Below are 13,996 nucleotides of genomic sequence, written 5' to 3' on the forward strand. Positions count from 1 at the left end.
TGCGCTAGAGGATTCGGGGGAGGGTTTTGTTAACATGAAGATTGGAAAAAGAAACCGATATGTATTGATGAACTTAGCCTATAACCAGAGGTTGAAGATTGTACGGTACAAGACCAGTTCTATTTACTACTCAATCGATCTCTCGTTGTCTGTCCCGCAGGGATGTGCTCCCTCTCCTTATATAGGGGAGAGGGTGGCTTACAAGGGAAGAAACCCTAATGGAATCTTTGATGAGCTAAGCTACTTTATAAAGCTACTTTGGCCCAGCTGACACCGGTTCTGTCTTTAATCAGGAACTGATGACCTCGTCCGCTATCTTTTACGTCAGCTTCCCCTTTGGCGTCAGGGCTTCGATTAAAGCTGAAGTGTTTCGCTCATATTTGTCCTTTTGTCCTTGGTGGAATCTTTGACTGAAGTGCCGAGTGATCCTATGCCGGTTTGCCGGTACCTTTACCTTTGGGTTCCGGTACCTTGGTCCTTGTTGACACGAACTTCTTACTGCCAGTTCTCCGGTATACCCCTTATGGGATACCGGTTTGTATCAGCTTAGCTTAGCTGGACTTAACTCTAGGATCCGGATCACTGTTTGATCCGGTTTACAACTACCTTGCTATGGCTTATTTACCATAATCTTGGCCTACCGGGGGCCATTCCCCCCACACAATAGTTGGCATGCCCACATAAAATGTCTAGATCACTAGATGTACGCGCCTAATTTTTTTTCGAATTGTATGAATACTTGGATGAGCAAGATGGTGAGGAAACTTTAGGCGCCCCCAAGGTTAGATTCTTTTCATGGTTGGCAATCCAAAATACGCTTTGGACAGTATTGCTGGCCGTGCAATGATTTCTCAAAAAAAAAATTGAAAGAACCGACGCTTCAAATTAAGTTGAAGAGGCCCCGCAGATCTGCAAGCTGTTTATTCGGAAAACAATGGGTTTTCAGGTGGTGTTTGGTCGATGGGAGAGGCCGACAGGTACGAGAAAAAAGAGTGATGCCGAAGGCTCACCAAACGGGGGGCAATAAAATGCAGCCGTTCCCCGCCCATACGGACGTGTGCGTTGCGCCCGGCTGTTGGGCCGTTACCTTTGCTTGCATTCACAGAAAGCCGATCGCTTTACACACAACCACCTGCCTCCCCCAACCTTGTGCCCCAAGTGACAAGAGAAAATGATTCCCCTTTGTTTACGTCAATTATTGGGGATTGCAGCAGGTTCTGGTCCTCTTTTTAGCATGGATTAGTTTAACTCTAGTGGATGAAACTTTTATCTAGGTCAATGCACCAGTACTTGATTGAAATGACCTGTTTGCTGTTGCGTTTTCCTGTCGCCTTTTCGCTTCGAGTTTACCCTTTCACATACATAGGGTGTGTTTTACCCTCCGCACATGAGGAACAAAACATGTCGCCTTCTCTAGGATGGCGGATTGTAATGCCGTAGTGTCGCCCTATGATTGGAAAAAGAAGCACTCGAGTTAAAAGTGCATGCTACAAGATTAACCTCAACTTGTCATGAGCATATTCCCTGCTGCTAATACTTCCAGTGCTTGCTGACATTTTACCTCCTAAAATATGATGAATATGAAGAGAGAAATCATGTCTGAAAGCAAATAACAAAACCATTCAAAAAAAGTAAAGTAAAGAATATTAACTTCAGATATTAGACGAGAAACGCTGGATATAATATAAAATCCGGCTCCGTGCATTGATTGAGATCAAACATCATTTTCACATGGTCCTTGGGTAAAGTAATAATGAAAGAATGTGCAGTAATAGTTTATTCCAGAAAAAAGAACCAAGGGTGATGGCCAGAGACATGGCACATTTGGATGGTAGCTACTTGTTGCGGTGTGTTAAAATCAAGGAGAACAATATATTGCTCTGGAAAAAAGAAACTCCATTTCTGCTTTACCTCAAAAAGATTTCTCCCGTGAGGCCCTGGGAGCCTGGGAGATATAATCTTTACAACAGACCTAAGAGCATTTCTAGCAAAGCCCGTATATCTCCGAACCGAAAAAAGTCGAGTTCGGTCTCCCGAACTGTTGAGTTTAGATGGTCTCCCGGGCTGGGTGCTTGGCGCTGGTCAAGTCGGTGCTAGCGGTGATTCCGCTGCACCAACTCATGGTGCTCAGCTTCAACAAGAAGGCGTTGAAGTAGGTGAATAAGATCATGCGGAGATTTCTGTGGGCTGGAAGGGCGGAGGCCAATGGAGGCCACTGCCATGTCAACTGGTCCAGGGTGTGCCGCCCGCTGCGGTTTGGAGGCTTGGGGATCATCAGCCTCAGGGTTCGTTGGCTTTGGAGGATGCGGACTGACCCCAGTGACCTTGCTGCGGGCTCGACATGCAGTTCTCGAAGATCGAGCTGGATGCTTTTGCTGCCTCCACTTTCATGGTGGTTGGCAACGGAGAATCCACTCTCTTCTGGGAGGAAAGATGGCTGGATGGCAAGTCCATCACGGAGATAGCGCCAGAGGTCTACGCGCTCATTTCCAAGCGCTGCAGGAAGCAGCGCGCGGTACAGCAGGCGCTGGTGGAGCGCAGCTGGATATCGGACATTGGAGGTGCGCCGAGTGCCCTGACCCTTTGGCAGTATGTTCAGCTGTGGATTAGGCTGAGGGATGTGTTGTTATCTCCTGACCAAGACAGGCTGGTTTGGCGTTGAACGACGGATGACCAGTATTCTTCCAGTTCCTGGCTACGGCTACGACGCCCTCTTCCAGGGGGCGATACTATCAGGTTCCTGGAGGCTTAACTGGAAATCATGGGCGCCACCCAGGGTGAAGTTCTTCATCTGGCTTGCTTGCCTGGATAGATGTTGGACGAATGAGCGTCTGGCGCAGCGGGGTTTGCCCCATGCGACAAGATGCCCGCTATGCGACCAGTCTGTTGAGACTATGGCGCACATTCTGACTGGGTGCTCCTTCTCGAGGACTATCTGGTTTGAGGTTCTATCGTGGATTTGATCCACTGCTAGACCTCCCACGGGTGAGGGTGACTTCACGGAGTGGTGGTGCGGACCTCATCTCGCCCGTTGCGTAAAGGTACTTCGTCGCTCATCTTGCTCACTGTGTGGTGGATCTGGAAGCACAGGAACGCTGCGGTCTTCGACAACGCGTCCCTCGGTGACCTCCTTACTTAGCGACATCAAGGCCGAAGCGCGACAGTGGGCGGACGCGGGTGCCCAGTGGCTTCGCCAACTTCTCCCCTAAATTAGGTCTTTTGGGTTGAGTTGTATGGCATGGTGTGGTCCTCTCTTGGACTTGTACATATAAACCTTCTTTTTCTATCAATGCATCGAAACGCAAGGCTTTTGCGTTTTCGCGAAAAAAAAGTTTAGATGGTTTTTGTCACGACGCAGATCAAAAACCGAACTCGCGAACTGAAAAGGAGAAAATCAAACGCCGCGGGAAAATCAAGCTCCTGATCTTGCGAACATGAACCCATTTTGCTCCGATCAAGCTTCATTCGTCAATAACTTACATTAAACTAGCCAAAATACGGGGCAGTTTGAGCTACATTCAATAATTTGAGACCTAAACTACTAGGTTAGGCCCCGGATTGTCACGGGGCGCTTCCCGTCGGCGGCGGAGGGTTTTTCCTCGCCGGCGACTCCTACGCGACGATGAGCGCCGCCACCTCGAACGCCGCCGCCTCCGCCGAGCTCCCGCATACTACAGGCGGCCTATCTGTGTCTTCGTCGTCGTTGCCTCGCGGGGGTAGCGCCAGCAGCGGCGGGCTGCACAAGCCGGCGCGTGAAAGCACGCGGCGACTTCCGTGCCGCCCGCTTCCAAGCGTCGTCGGAGTGCGCCCGCCTCTCGCGGTCCGCCTCCGACCGTACACCCGGCGGACGCGGTGGTTCCTTCCCGCCGCCGATTCGGCCCCCTCCCCTACATACGCGTCTTAAGCGCCCCATTGCGGACGGAGGGTTGGTAGCGGAAGCGGAGGAGAAGCGTCAAAGGCGGCGGAATGGCTCGCCGGAGAGGAGGCAGGCGGCGACGGAGGGAGTGAAAGCGGCGGAGGGGGGTAGGGTTTGGAAATCGAACTCCCCTCCGCGGCCCCTTTTAATACGAGGCGGCCTCTGAGTTTCTCGGGCCCCCGAACTCGTTTTACAGGCCAAGCCGCGAGTTCGGGCTCTGTTCTGGCCCAATCTCGGCCTGAACCCGTATAGTCATCGTACTTTTTCGGTTTCAGCCCGTTTTACAGTTAGAGTTGCTCTAAGAAAATTCCTACCAGGTGCTACATTTTTTAATAGTTTTTTACGATGAAAAACATATTTCCTCCAATCCATATTATTTGTCACTAAAATAGATGTATCAACAATAAAAATGTGTCTAGGTATATAAATATTAGTGTCAAGTAATATGAATCAGAGGGAGTAATAGATTATATATATTTGCAGAGCTATGATACCAATTCTGTCGCAGATCATCTTTTAAGTAGCAACTGTTCACAGTGTCATTTTCTATGGCTGCAATGGCCCAAGGCTAGAATCTTTCGTTGGTTGAGAAGGAAATTGTAGTGCACGCTCCTGTAGAACCAGCATGTTGCACGATGCCTTATAGGCTCACGAAGGAAGCATCCACTGAACAGCATCAAAGCCAGCACCTAACTGCCCACCATACACACACGAGCCCTCACCTTCCCCTCTAAACTTTGAACATAAAAGTGCTTCTCCCTCCATCTCTTCATCTTCCAAGGAGAGCCACCTTCTCTCATCTCTTGTATCTCTCTCCTTCTCTCATTCTCTCTCAATACGTAGGTGTGCCGTTCTCCGAGAAGAGGAAGAAGCAGCTGTTTCAAAGGTACGGACTCCCAACTCCCAAGTGAGCATTCATTCATTCATTCATTCATCCATAGTGTTGTTGTTGTTGTTGTTATTTTCAAACTGGATTCCTACTGTTGCTTGACATTAATGTTTTGTCGTTCTTAGGTTAGACAGGTTTTGGACTTCTGACTCTTTACGTTGTGCTTGCATTGCTTACTCCTGAATTCATGTCTCTATTTGGTTTGGTTGGTTTACCTTCTGATGTTTTTCTCCCAATTCATGTTCATAGTAATTGCTTAGAGTAAATTGCAGAGGACTCAGACATATCCACTAGAGATTTTATTTACGGTTTCTTTCTTAGCATGGGTGGTATTAGGACATTACCTGGTATGTTGTTTGCATGTCCCAGACTCAGGCTCCAGGCTGCGTCAAATGATACCCATACATAACTATGAAGCTGGTATATATTATTATAAAAAGAACCAATAAATAAGTTATGATTCTCCTCAAGAAAAACACCAAGTTATGCAATTTTCCATGGATCGCATACTGGATGTTCTTTGTAGAGGAAATGTATGTACAGTACATTATGAACTACACGATCACATACTTATAAGTCAAGTTATCTGCCTGTGTCATACAGCATTGTTAAATGTGTTAGACGTAATTGGCTACTCAGACAGTGCATCTAAATGTTCGTATGCAAGTTGCCTACTATAGCCTGACTTGTTGTGATGTCCTTTTTATGTTTGAAATTCGTGCTCTCCAAACTTCTAAACATACAGATCAGGATTTCCGTAATATTGAACCAGGGATGAAACAAATCGAAATTCAACCAGGAGTAGATCAGAAAGCAAGAGAAATAAAAGCAACCTAAGAGATAACCAACAACCGGTGTCCACGAGATGAATGAATCAGAAAAAATCCCCTTCTAGATAAAAGCTTGACTTTATGGCGTGTATTCCCCTTGTTATTTAAAATCATTTCAACTAACATAATGCTTAAGAAGTGACCAACACATGGGCTTCCATGTGTTTTTCTTCTTCTATTTGGCCATTTTAGTGGCATCTTGCCATAGTGGTCAATCATTTGAGAGTAACTGGAACCACCTTCGATTATTGTACCCTCCCAGAAACAGCCCAGTAGGTGGCAAGTACCAACTCTCCAGATTAGTTATAGATCCAAAAAAAGGCAATAGTTAGGTCCGGTATAACGTATAGAGGACAATATACAGGCATGTTTAACAAAAAAATGATATCTAACATTCATACCCCATGTACTGGATCTGATAGTTAATTATTCCCTCCAATCCATAATAAGTGACATGGTTTTAGTTCAAATTTGACTAAAAATGAACTAAAACCACGACACTTAATATGGGTCGGAGGGAGTAATTAATACATAGGCATATCTCACTTGCTAGTCTTAGTAGTTTCTTGTGCTTCCTTTGTAATCAGTAATGTGTTAATGATTGTTCTGATCTGGTGTACAAGTATGTGCTGCAAATATATCTGTTGGTTGCTTTGAAGCTTTATTCTCTGAAATTTATGTGACGCATAATAATCTTAAGCATTATCATGGTATAACAAACTTAACAAAGATAACATCTGACTGTTATAATTCCTGTCAACGACTTGGGCTAACTATCACTTTGACCAGTTCCATTCCAGGAAAAATATCAATGATCACAATTATTCCTCTCCATGGACATTAATAAATATTCAAACACTACCTACCACCCAAATGACTCAACCTAACTTGGGCCCCTCAGTTCTCATGTAGTCATGTTATCTTGTACATTAAGCTGGTGTTCTATTTCATATGAAAACAGAAAGGCATAGTCACATGTAGCATAAAATAAATGACACTGCAACACCATTTCTTTAGGAACTCTACAGTCTTAGAATAGCAATTAATTCATGATACTAGTACACTATGTTCTTTGGTGTATATGTAGCATGCGTACCTTGCACCTAACTCTCTTTATGAATAATGTAACTTCAGATAAGCAAGGAAACACCAGCTGCTCAAGATGACAGCTGGCTTACAGCTTGGTGTGATTGGATCTCTCGCTCTCTCTGTTGCATCTTCAGTTGCCATTGTCATCTGCAACAAAGCTCTCATCAGCACACTTGGTTTCCCGTTCGGTTAGTACAAGAGTCTCCATATTTCCAGGATTCAACAGAAACAGAATTTACAAACTAAAGGACATGCATGGATTAACTTTGCATACTTATAAGCAATTTAGGCTGAATTATCTTCTTTCCAAACCTATGTAGCTACAACATTGACAAGCTGGCATCTCATGGTGACCTACTGCACCCTCCATGTGGCACAACGCTTACATTTCTTTGAGCCCAAGGCAATTGACGGACATACAGTGATCCTCTTTGGGTTTCTAAACGGCACCTCAATTGGACTTCTAAACCTTAGTTTAGGATTCAACTCCATTGGATTCTACCAGGTAAGAGCTGCTCTATCTAGGTAACATTTTTCATAAACCATGTTGCAAGTATTTTAATTTCAGTATGTTCTGCAGATGACGAAACTAGCAATCATACCTTTCACTGTGCTGCTGGAGACAATCTTCCTTAACAAAAGATTCAGGTTTTGAAATATACTCAGTACTCTATCTTATGGATTCGACCACTATAAATTGCACCCATTTATGGTCAAAGAAAAAATATACAGGATAGATAATGGTGCATGTATGTACTATACTAAGTACATAATAAATACTTCCTGGGACTCAAAGAGCCAGATAACTCCAAATATGTTCTTTTACAAACAACGACGATTTTGGATCAACAAATGAAAAGATAGTCACACATAAATGAGTCATGTACTTGTTTAATTTTTTTGGGCCTATGATATTTATTTTTATCATCACTGAGCTAATACCAATCCAAAAATGTGCAGTGAAACCATCAAGCTCTCTCTTATGGTCTTACTTCTTGGAGTAGGCATCGCATCAATTACAGATCTTAAGCTAAATCTACTTGGGTCCGTCCTTTCTGGCCTTGCCATCGCAACTACTTGTGTTGGCCAAATTGTATCCTTTTGTGCTCGTCATCAAAGTACCACAAAGTGCATGGTAAAATAAAATAACTTTTAATTCATAATATCATATTATCAATGCAACTTGTAGTACTCATAAAGCAGGTATTCTTAAAGAAGCTAGACAAGAATCTGTAACGGGAAACCTATCTGCTATGTGCCAAGCATCAACACTATTATTACTTAGTGATAGTTCCTTTCTGAATTATGTTGCATGAACATTCATTATGCATGCTACCAACAACAAAGTAGTAGGTAAATTCTTAACTTGCACGGCTACATGGTATCCTTAACCCGAATTTGAATGAAGCTGACGAACACAATACAGAAGAAACTGAAGGTCTCCTCAACGCAGCTGTTGTACCAATCTGCACCTTACCAAGCAGCAATTCTGTTCGCAACTGGCCCCTTTGTGGATAAACTCCTTACGAACCGCAGTGTCTTCGCCCACAAATACACCACTCCAGTTGTGGTATGTTCTGAATACTCATCCAGTTACAAATACCTGAAAAGAATAATTTTATATTGTTACTGTGTGATCTTAATGTTCCTGAAAAAATATCTGTCAACATAATATTTGTCGAATGTCATAATCATGGAATCTTCGGTAATAAAGTCACATGCACGACTTGTTCTTTCTAAGTAGCTAGCCAAAGTTCTTAAACCAAACATCCACAAGTTTCAAGTTTAAACCCATGTGAATTGCCTTAAATGTGAGTTTGTTTTATGTAATGAAAAATAGTGCAGCGATACCTGCAGAAGTAAACAACAAATATAATAAGAGAGTTGCTCCAGTTGTTACTACTAGAATGAATCAGCATTTTAATGTCAGATCAGACAAATTTTATGCTGCTGAGTGTGACATTAAATATGTATTCTCCCAATTAACACTCTCAGAGGTAGGCCTTAAACATGATGCTCTCTAATGAACTATTTGCAGGGTTTCATCGTCCTATCTTGCTTGATTGCGGTGTCTGTGAACTTCAGTACATTTCTTGTGATTGGGACGACGTCTCCAGTGACATACCAGGTGCTTGGCCACCTTAAGACATGCCTGGTTCTCTCATTTGGTTACACTCTACTACACGATCCCTTCACCATGAGGAACATATTAGGCATTCTGGTCGCCATATTTGGTATGGGATTGTATTCCTTCTTCTCGGTTAGGGAGAGCAAAAAGAAGTCAGCAAACGATGCTCTTCCAATTTCACAGGTATGATTTTACCTCCAACCTCGTATCATAATATATCAATTATACTTCTGTTTGTACGAAGTAGAAGAAAAATAATACATGTAAGCAGCCATACTGATAAATGGGGAAAATTTGCTACAGGACACCGTTATTTTTTGGCATTTGATCAAACACACCGCCTGATTGTGTCTTTGCCAGGTACCATTACAATTTTGTGACACATTTGCCAGAACACACCACCTAACTAAAAACAGAAAGTTTTGCACTTTTGTGTGGGATGACTGGTTTTGAGGACAAAGGGCAAAACTTTCCGTTTTCAGCCAGGTGGTGTGTTCTAGCAAATGTGCCACAAAATTGTAATGGTATCTGGCAAAGACATAATCGAGCGGTGTGTTTCAGCAAATGCCAGAAAATAACAGTGTCCTGTAGCAAATTTTCCCTAAATGTAATGGTCCCAATCTCACAACAATAAAAAGTCCATTTTCCAGCCAAACTAAAAATATAGTAGCAGTTGAATCTTCTACGGTGATAACAAAGAAATAAACATTCATATTTGATAATTTGAGACTACGAATCAAATGAAATTGGCATACTGATGTACATAATATGCATATCTTCTGAAATCAAAAGGAAAATGGCGTGCAGGAACATAAATTCTATGCACATTAGCCACAAAAGCTAACAGGGACAATGTATGGACTCACAGCCATAAACTGCTCCCATAAACTTGATAATAGCATGCTTCCACAGATGCATTACCCAGTATTGGAACCAAACTGGAGCTTAACAGTTTAGTTTCATTATATGTAAGAATAATAATCTTAAGTATAGGTTAAATGATGAATAATTTGAAAAATATTAACTAGTCATCCATGAACTACAGTTCAATTTGCTAGCAAATTTCAGTTTCACCCATTTCATGTTTTTGATGTCTTTGTAGATGCAGGATAAGGAGACTGAGCCACTTTTGGTAACCAAAGACAGCAGTGATCCCAAAAAGGCAAATGGTGTTTCTCACGGCTGCTAAGACTTCCCATGCTTACTGTAGATATAGTAATAGTATGCACATCTGCTCTTCGACCTTAAAGGACCTGGAAAGCCATTCCTTTCCATTCTTAATTTCTTTTGTAGAGAAGGAAAGATTTTCATATTGTAGATTGTATATTTTGACATTAAAATTATTATTTCTTTGTCCCTTTCACACCTAACAGTTCCATCTGAAAGTTTACTGGTGAAGATCGCATTGCTGCTGCAGACTCCCATTTATCAAAACCCAATTCTTATATTCTTCAAAAAGCATCCCCAACACATATTTGATTATAATTCGCAAAAAAAAACCCATATTTGATTATGTCAACAGGATTTTACAAGGAGAATTATACTGGGAAGTAGGGACGAACTTCAAAGAAGTTATAGTATCGTCAGTCCCATAAATTTTAACTGTATTATTAACTTATTTGGAGCTATATAATGATTAAACCAATCGCTAACACCAACATGATATCAAGCATACAGTAGCCAATAGCTACAGGGATCACCTGTCAGAAGTGTCTGTCAGAAGTGTCTGTTACATGTCCTGTGGAATAGCATTCATCTTAGCACAGCTACTAACATCGGGATATACATAGTTTTCACATCAAACCTGACAACAGAATGAATCATTAAAGAGGGCATTCCATATATCAGCTCTGTATTGCAACTGTAAATCTGTAATAATGCTGTGAACTTACGTCTGCTGAATTTTTTTTACATTTCGCCATCATCATGTTACTACATGCCTCTCCGTTGCACCCTTGGTGAATTTATTCTGTAAATATTCTCTTCGCCAAATAAAAATATCTGCATAGCTAGCCTGCATGAGATGTGTTACTCTGAACTTCGTTCAGCTAGTAATTCATGCTGACAGGCTGATACCCTTAACAAGGAACAGATTCTCACTGGTACATCAAGAGACCAGTCTTTCACCACACTGCAGAGCTCAGATTCATGCCCAGTAACCCAGTATCTCGCTCCATGACTACAATCATATTAGAAAAACCATGCGTCGCTCAAACGGATTGAACCTGCCCTTTCTGTATCAAATAGCAAGGTCGCTTCTGTAATCTGTAGATGCCTCAGCATGCTCGCTAGGTGCACTCATCCACCTGGTAACACATATTTTTCCTCACATCTGGAAGCCAAAGGAAGGATCAAGACAATGGAAAAAAACAACATCTGGTCACAGGCTTATCTTTTATTTCCATTTATTTACATGAAAGGAACAGATGGCCTTCTGGACTGCTGGTCTTAAGCTATCAAATATAGCACAAATACAAGCTTCATGCAGCTTTTGTAGATTGGACAATTCTATCAAACCCCCAAGAAGACTGAATCACCGGAATCAACCATATTCAGCTACCATTTCATCATGTGACACATCACTATATGTATGGTCAAAATTATCATGTTCACATAACAGCTTCGGAACATAACCAGCTTTTATCATTTCCATTACAACTAACTCCAGCATTGTGTATATTTCCTCAGACTCTGGATGTGATCTGTCCTCTACTATAAAGACTTTTAGCTCCCCCTTGAGCTTAACCCAACTCTTCCCTGGTGATTTCTTAACACCAGTGCTTCGCATTGCCTTCTTCAATCTTGCAAACTCGTCCCAATCACCAGAAGCCGCATATATGTTGCACAACAAGACATACGCAGTTGAATGTGAAGGATCAAGGCGCAAAATGCCTTCTGCTGCCCTCTTGCCCATCTCCACATCATTATGTGTTTTGCTAGCGGCAAGAAGGGTCTTCCACATTACTATATCAGGCTCAAATGGCATTTGATCAACAAACTTTGCTGCCTCAGTTAGTCTCCCAGCACGTGACAACAAATCAATGACACATGAACAGTGCTCTCTAGTTGGAGCAATGCCATGTTCAGGCTCCATAATACTGTAGTAATAACAGCCTTCATCTACAAAACCAACACGGCTGCATGCAGTGAGAACCCCAACAAACGTTACATGAGTTGGCCTGATCCCCAGACTTCTCATCCGCGCAAATAAATCAAGGGCTTTCCTTGCATAGCCAGATTGGGCATAGCCAACAATCAAACTGCTCCAAGAAAATACATCACAGTTGGTGCCCATCATTTCAAAGAGCTTTGTGGCATCATCTAAACTTCCACATTTAGCATAAGTATCAATTAGACCATTGCTCAGTATTGTATCATTCACCAGGCCTGCTTTCAAGGTATATGTGTGGACCTGTTCAACCATTTCAATGTAACCCAACTCAGCAGAAGCACTCAGAACACTGTTTAAGCTGATCCTGTCCAGACTCGGCACGGACCTCTGCAATAGGTTGAACAACTTAAAGACTACTTCCAGATGTTGGTGCTGTACACATGCAGTAAGAATGCTGTTCCAGGTGACAACATCAGGTTCCCTTGTCTCATTAAAAACATCCATAGCGGAGGAGAAATCCATACAGCGTGCATACATGCTGAGTAAGGAATTGCGTACTGATACTTCTCCATCCAAACCAAATTTGACCAAGTAAGAGTGGATCAATCTTCCATGATTCAAAGCATCACAGCCCACACACGCACATAACAAGCCCCTAACAGTAATACCATCAGGCCTCAGACCAGAATCCCTCATCTCAGAGAACAGGACCATAGCATCATTAAGTAGACCCTGAACAGAGCAAGCATTTATTATGGAATTCCAACAAACCAAATCTGGAGCATCGATCCCATAAAACACTTTCCTTGCAGACTCCAATTGCCTGCACCGGGCATACATGTCACTCAGTGAACACCCTGCATAAGAATTTCGATCCAATCTATACTTCACGGACAAGCTATGAATCTGCTCCCCATACTCCAAACTACCAAGAACACTGCATGCGCTAAACACACTCCCAAAATGGAACTCACTGGGATGATGCATGCCCTCAGCAATCATCTCCCTGAACATCTGCAGTGCCTCTGTTTCGTAACCTTGCTGTGCAAACCCTGCAATAATCGACCCCCAGGAAATCAGGTCCTTCTCCCTTATCCTCCTAAAGAGCGAGAACCCGTCCCCGACCAAACCGCTCTTGGAGTACATCGTGACAAGCGCATTCTGCACGATCAGGTGACTTCCATTACCAGACTTCATAGCCTGTGCATGCACCTGCCTCCCGACACCAACATCCCCAAGCTCCGCACACGCACGCACAACACTGCCGAGCGCAAACTGGTCAGGCGCAGTCCCCGCCCGTAGCATGGAAGAGAATAGCCCAAGAGCTTCGGTGGAGCGTCTGTTCTGCGCGTGGGCCGCAATGACAGATGCCCAAGAGACGGGGTTCTTGGTGGGCATTTCGTCGAACACCAAGCGGGCAGAGTCTGGAGCAGCGCACCGGCCGTACATGGTGATAAGGTGGTTGTTGAGGACAGTATTTCGGACAAGGCCGGCTTCAGGGGAGGCGAGGAGGTGGTGATGGACGAGGCGGCCTTCGTAGAGGGAGCGGAGGCGGGAGCACGCGGCGACCAGGGCGGCGTATGTGGCGGCGGAAAGAGGAGCAGGAGCGGGAGAGGAAGGGAGCGATTGGAAGAAGTGGAGGGCGGCAGAGAGATGGCCGGAGTGGTAGAGATGGAGAATGGTGCCATTGGGGTTCTGCATCTCCGGCGGTTCAGAAATCCGACAAGCGCCGCCGTGGAGGCGATGCGGCCATACACACACAAGGCGCGGCTTGTGAAATGTTCTTTTCTTAAAGCGGAAATGCTCTTTTGATTTTACGTGAGCTCCTGTCGCCAAAAAGAATATTTTTAAATATTTAAAGATTTCGAACAAAAATCTCTTGCGCATATGTTGATATTCTATATATGTATTTTAAATTTTACGAAAAACTGAAAAAAGTTATCTTGTAGAGAGCTTATTGTTAGCACCAAATATTATCTTTTTTCACATGACATAAAAAATATTGGTTTTTCATGAAACAATTTTGCAAATA

The 13,996-nt window shown here is 43.3% G+C and overlaps 2 protein-coding genes and 1 long non-coding RNA gene across 3 annotated transcripts; 1 reads left to right on the forward strand and 2 right to left on the reverse strand.

Moving 5' to 3' along the window:
• Nucleotides 1-5,679: 5,679 nt before the first annotated feature.
• LOC124676286 lies at nucleotides 5,680-9,117 on the reverse strand. Its single transcript, XR_006993567.1, has 3 exons — nucleotides 8,850-9,117; nucleotides 8,202-8,327; nucleotides 5,680-6,871 (listed from the first exon to the last, which is right to left on the reverse strand). It is a non-coding gene; the product is annotated as an uncharacterized LOC124676286 (long non-coding RNA).
• On the forward strand, nucleotides 6,749-10,224 carry LOC124676285 (UDP-xylose transporter 1-like). The gene is made up of 7 exons (XM_047212368.1): nucleotides 6,749-6,912; nucleotides 7,045-7,229; nucleotides 7,305-7,372; nucleotides 7,685-7,817; nucleotides 8,133-8,294; nucleotides 8,763-9,035; nucleotides 9,955-10,224. The coding sequence occupies exons 1-7, from the start codon at nucleotides 6,798-6,800 to the stop codon at nucleotides 10,039-10,041; spliced, it is 1,023 nt and encodes a 340-aa protein (XP_047068324.1). The 5' UTR covers nucleotides 6,749-6,797; the 3' UTR covers nucleotides 10,042-10,224.
• Nucleotides 10,225-10,571: 347 nt separating this feature from the next.
• LOC124676284 (pentatricopeptide repeat-containing protein At3g53360, mitochondrial-like) lies at nucleotides 10,572-13,665 on the reverse strand. The gene is made up of 2 exons (XM_047212367.1): nucleotides 10,745-13,665; nucleotides 10,572-10,656 (listed from the first exon to the last, which is right to left on the reverse strand). The coding sequence occupies exon 1, from the start codon at nucleotides 13,663-13,665 to the stop codon at nucleotides 11,395-11,397; it is 2,271 nt and encodes a 756-aa protein (XP_047068323.1). The 3' UTR covers nucleotides 10,572-10,656; nucleotides 10,745-11,394.
• Nucleotides 13,666-13,996: the final 331 nt, after the last annotated feature.

The sequence above is a fragment of the Lolium rigidum genome, chromosome 7, assembly GCF_022539505.1.
Source record: "Lolium rigidum isolate FL_2022 chromosome 7, APGP_CSIRO_Lrig_0.1, whole genome shotgun sequence".
Classification (NCBI taxonomy): domain Eukaryota; kingdom Viridiplantae; phylum Streptophyta; class Magnoliopsida; order Poales; family Poaceae; genus Lolium; species Lolium rigidum.

Coding starts and splice junctions, on each gene's coding strand:
- LOC124676285 (XM_047212368.1), top strand. CDS start 6,798: ATGACAGCTGGCTTACAGCTTGGTGTGATTGGATCTCTCGCTCTCTCT. Junction 7,818..8,132: donor CTACTTGTGTTGGCCAAATT/GTATCCTTTTGT, acceptor ATTTGAATGAAG/CTGACGAACACAATACAGAA. Junction 9,036..9,954: donor ATGCTCTTCCAATTTCACAG/GTATGATTTTAC, acceptor ATGTCTTTGTAG/ATGCAGGATAAGGAGACTGA.
- LOC124676284 (XM_047212367.1), bottom strand. CDS start 13,665: ATGCAGAACCCCAATGGCACCATTCTCCATCTCTACCACTCCGGCCAT.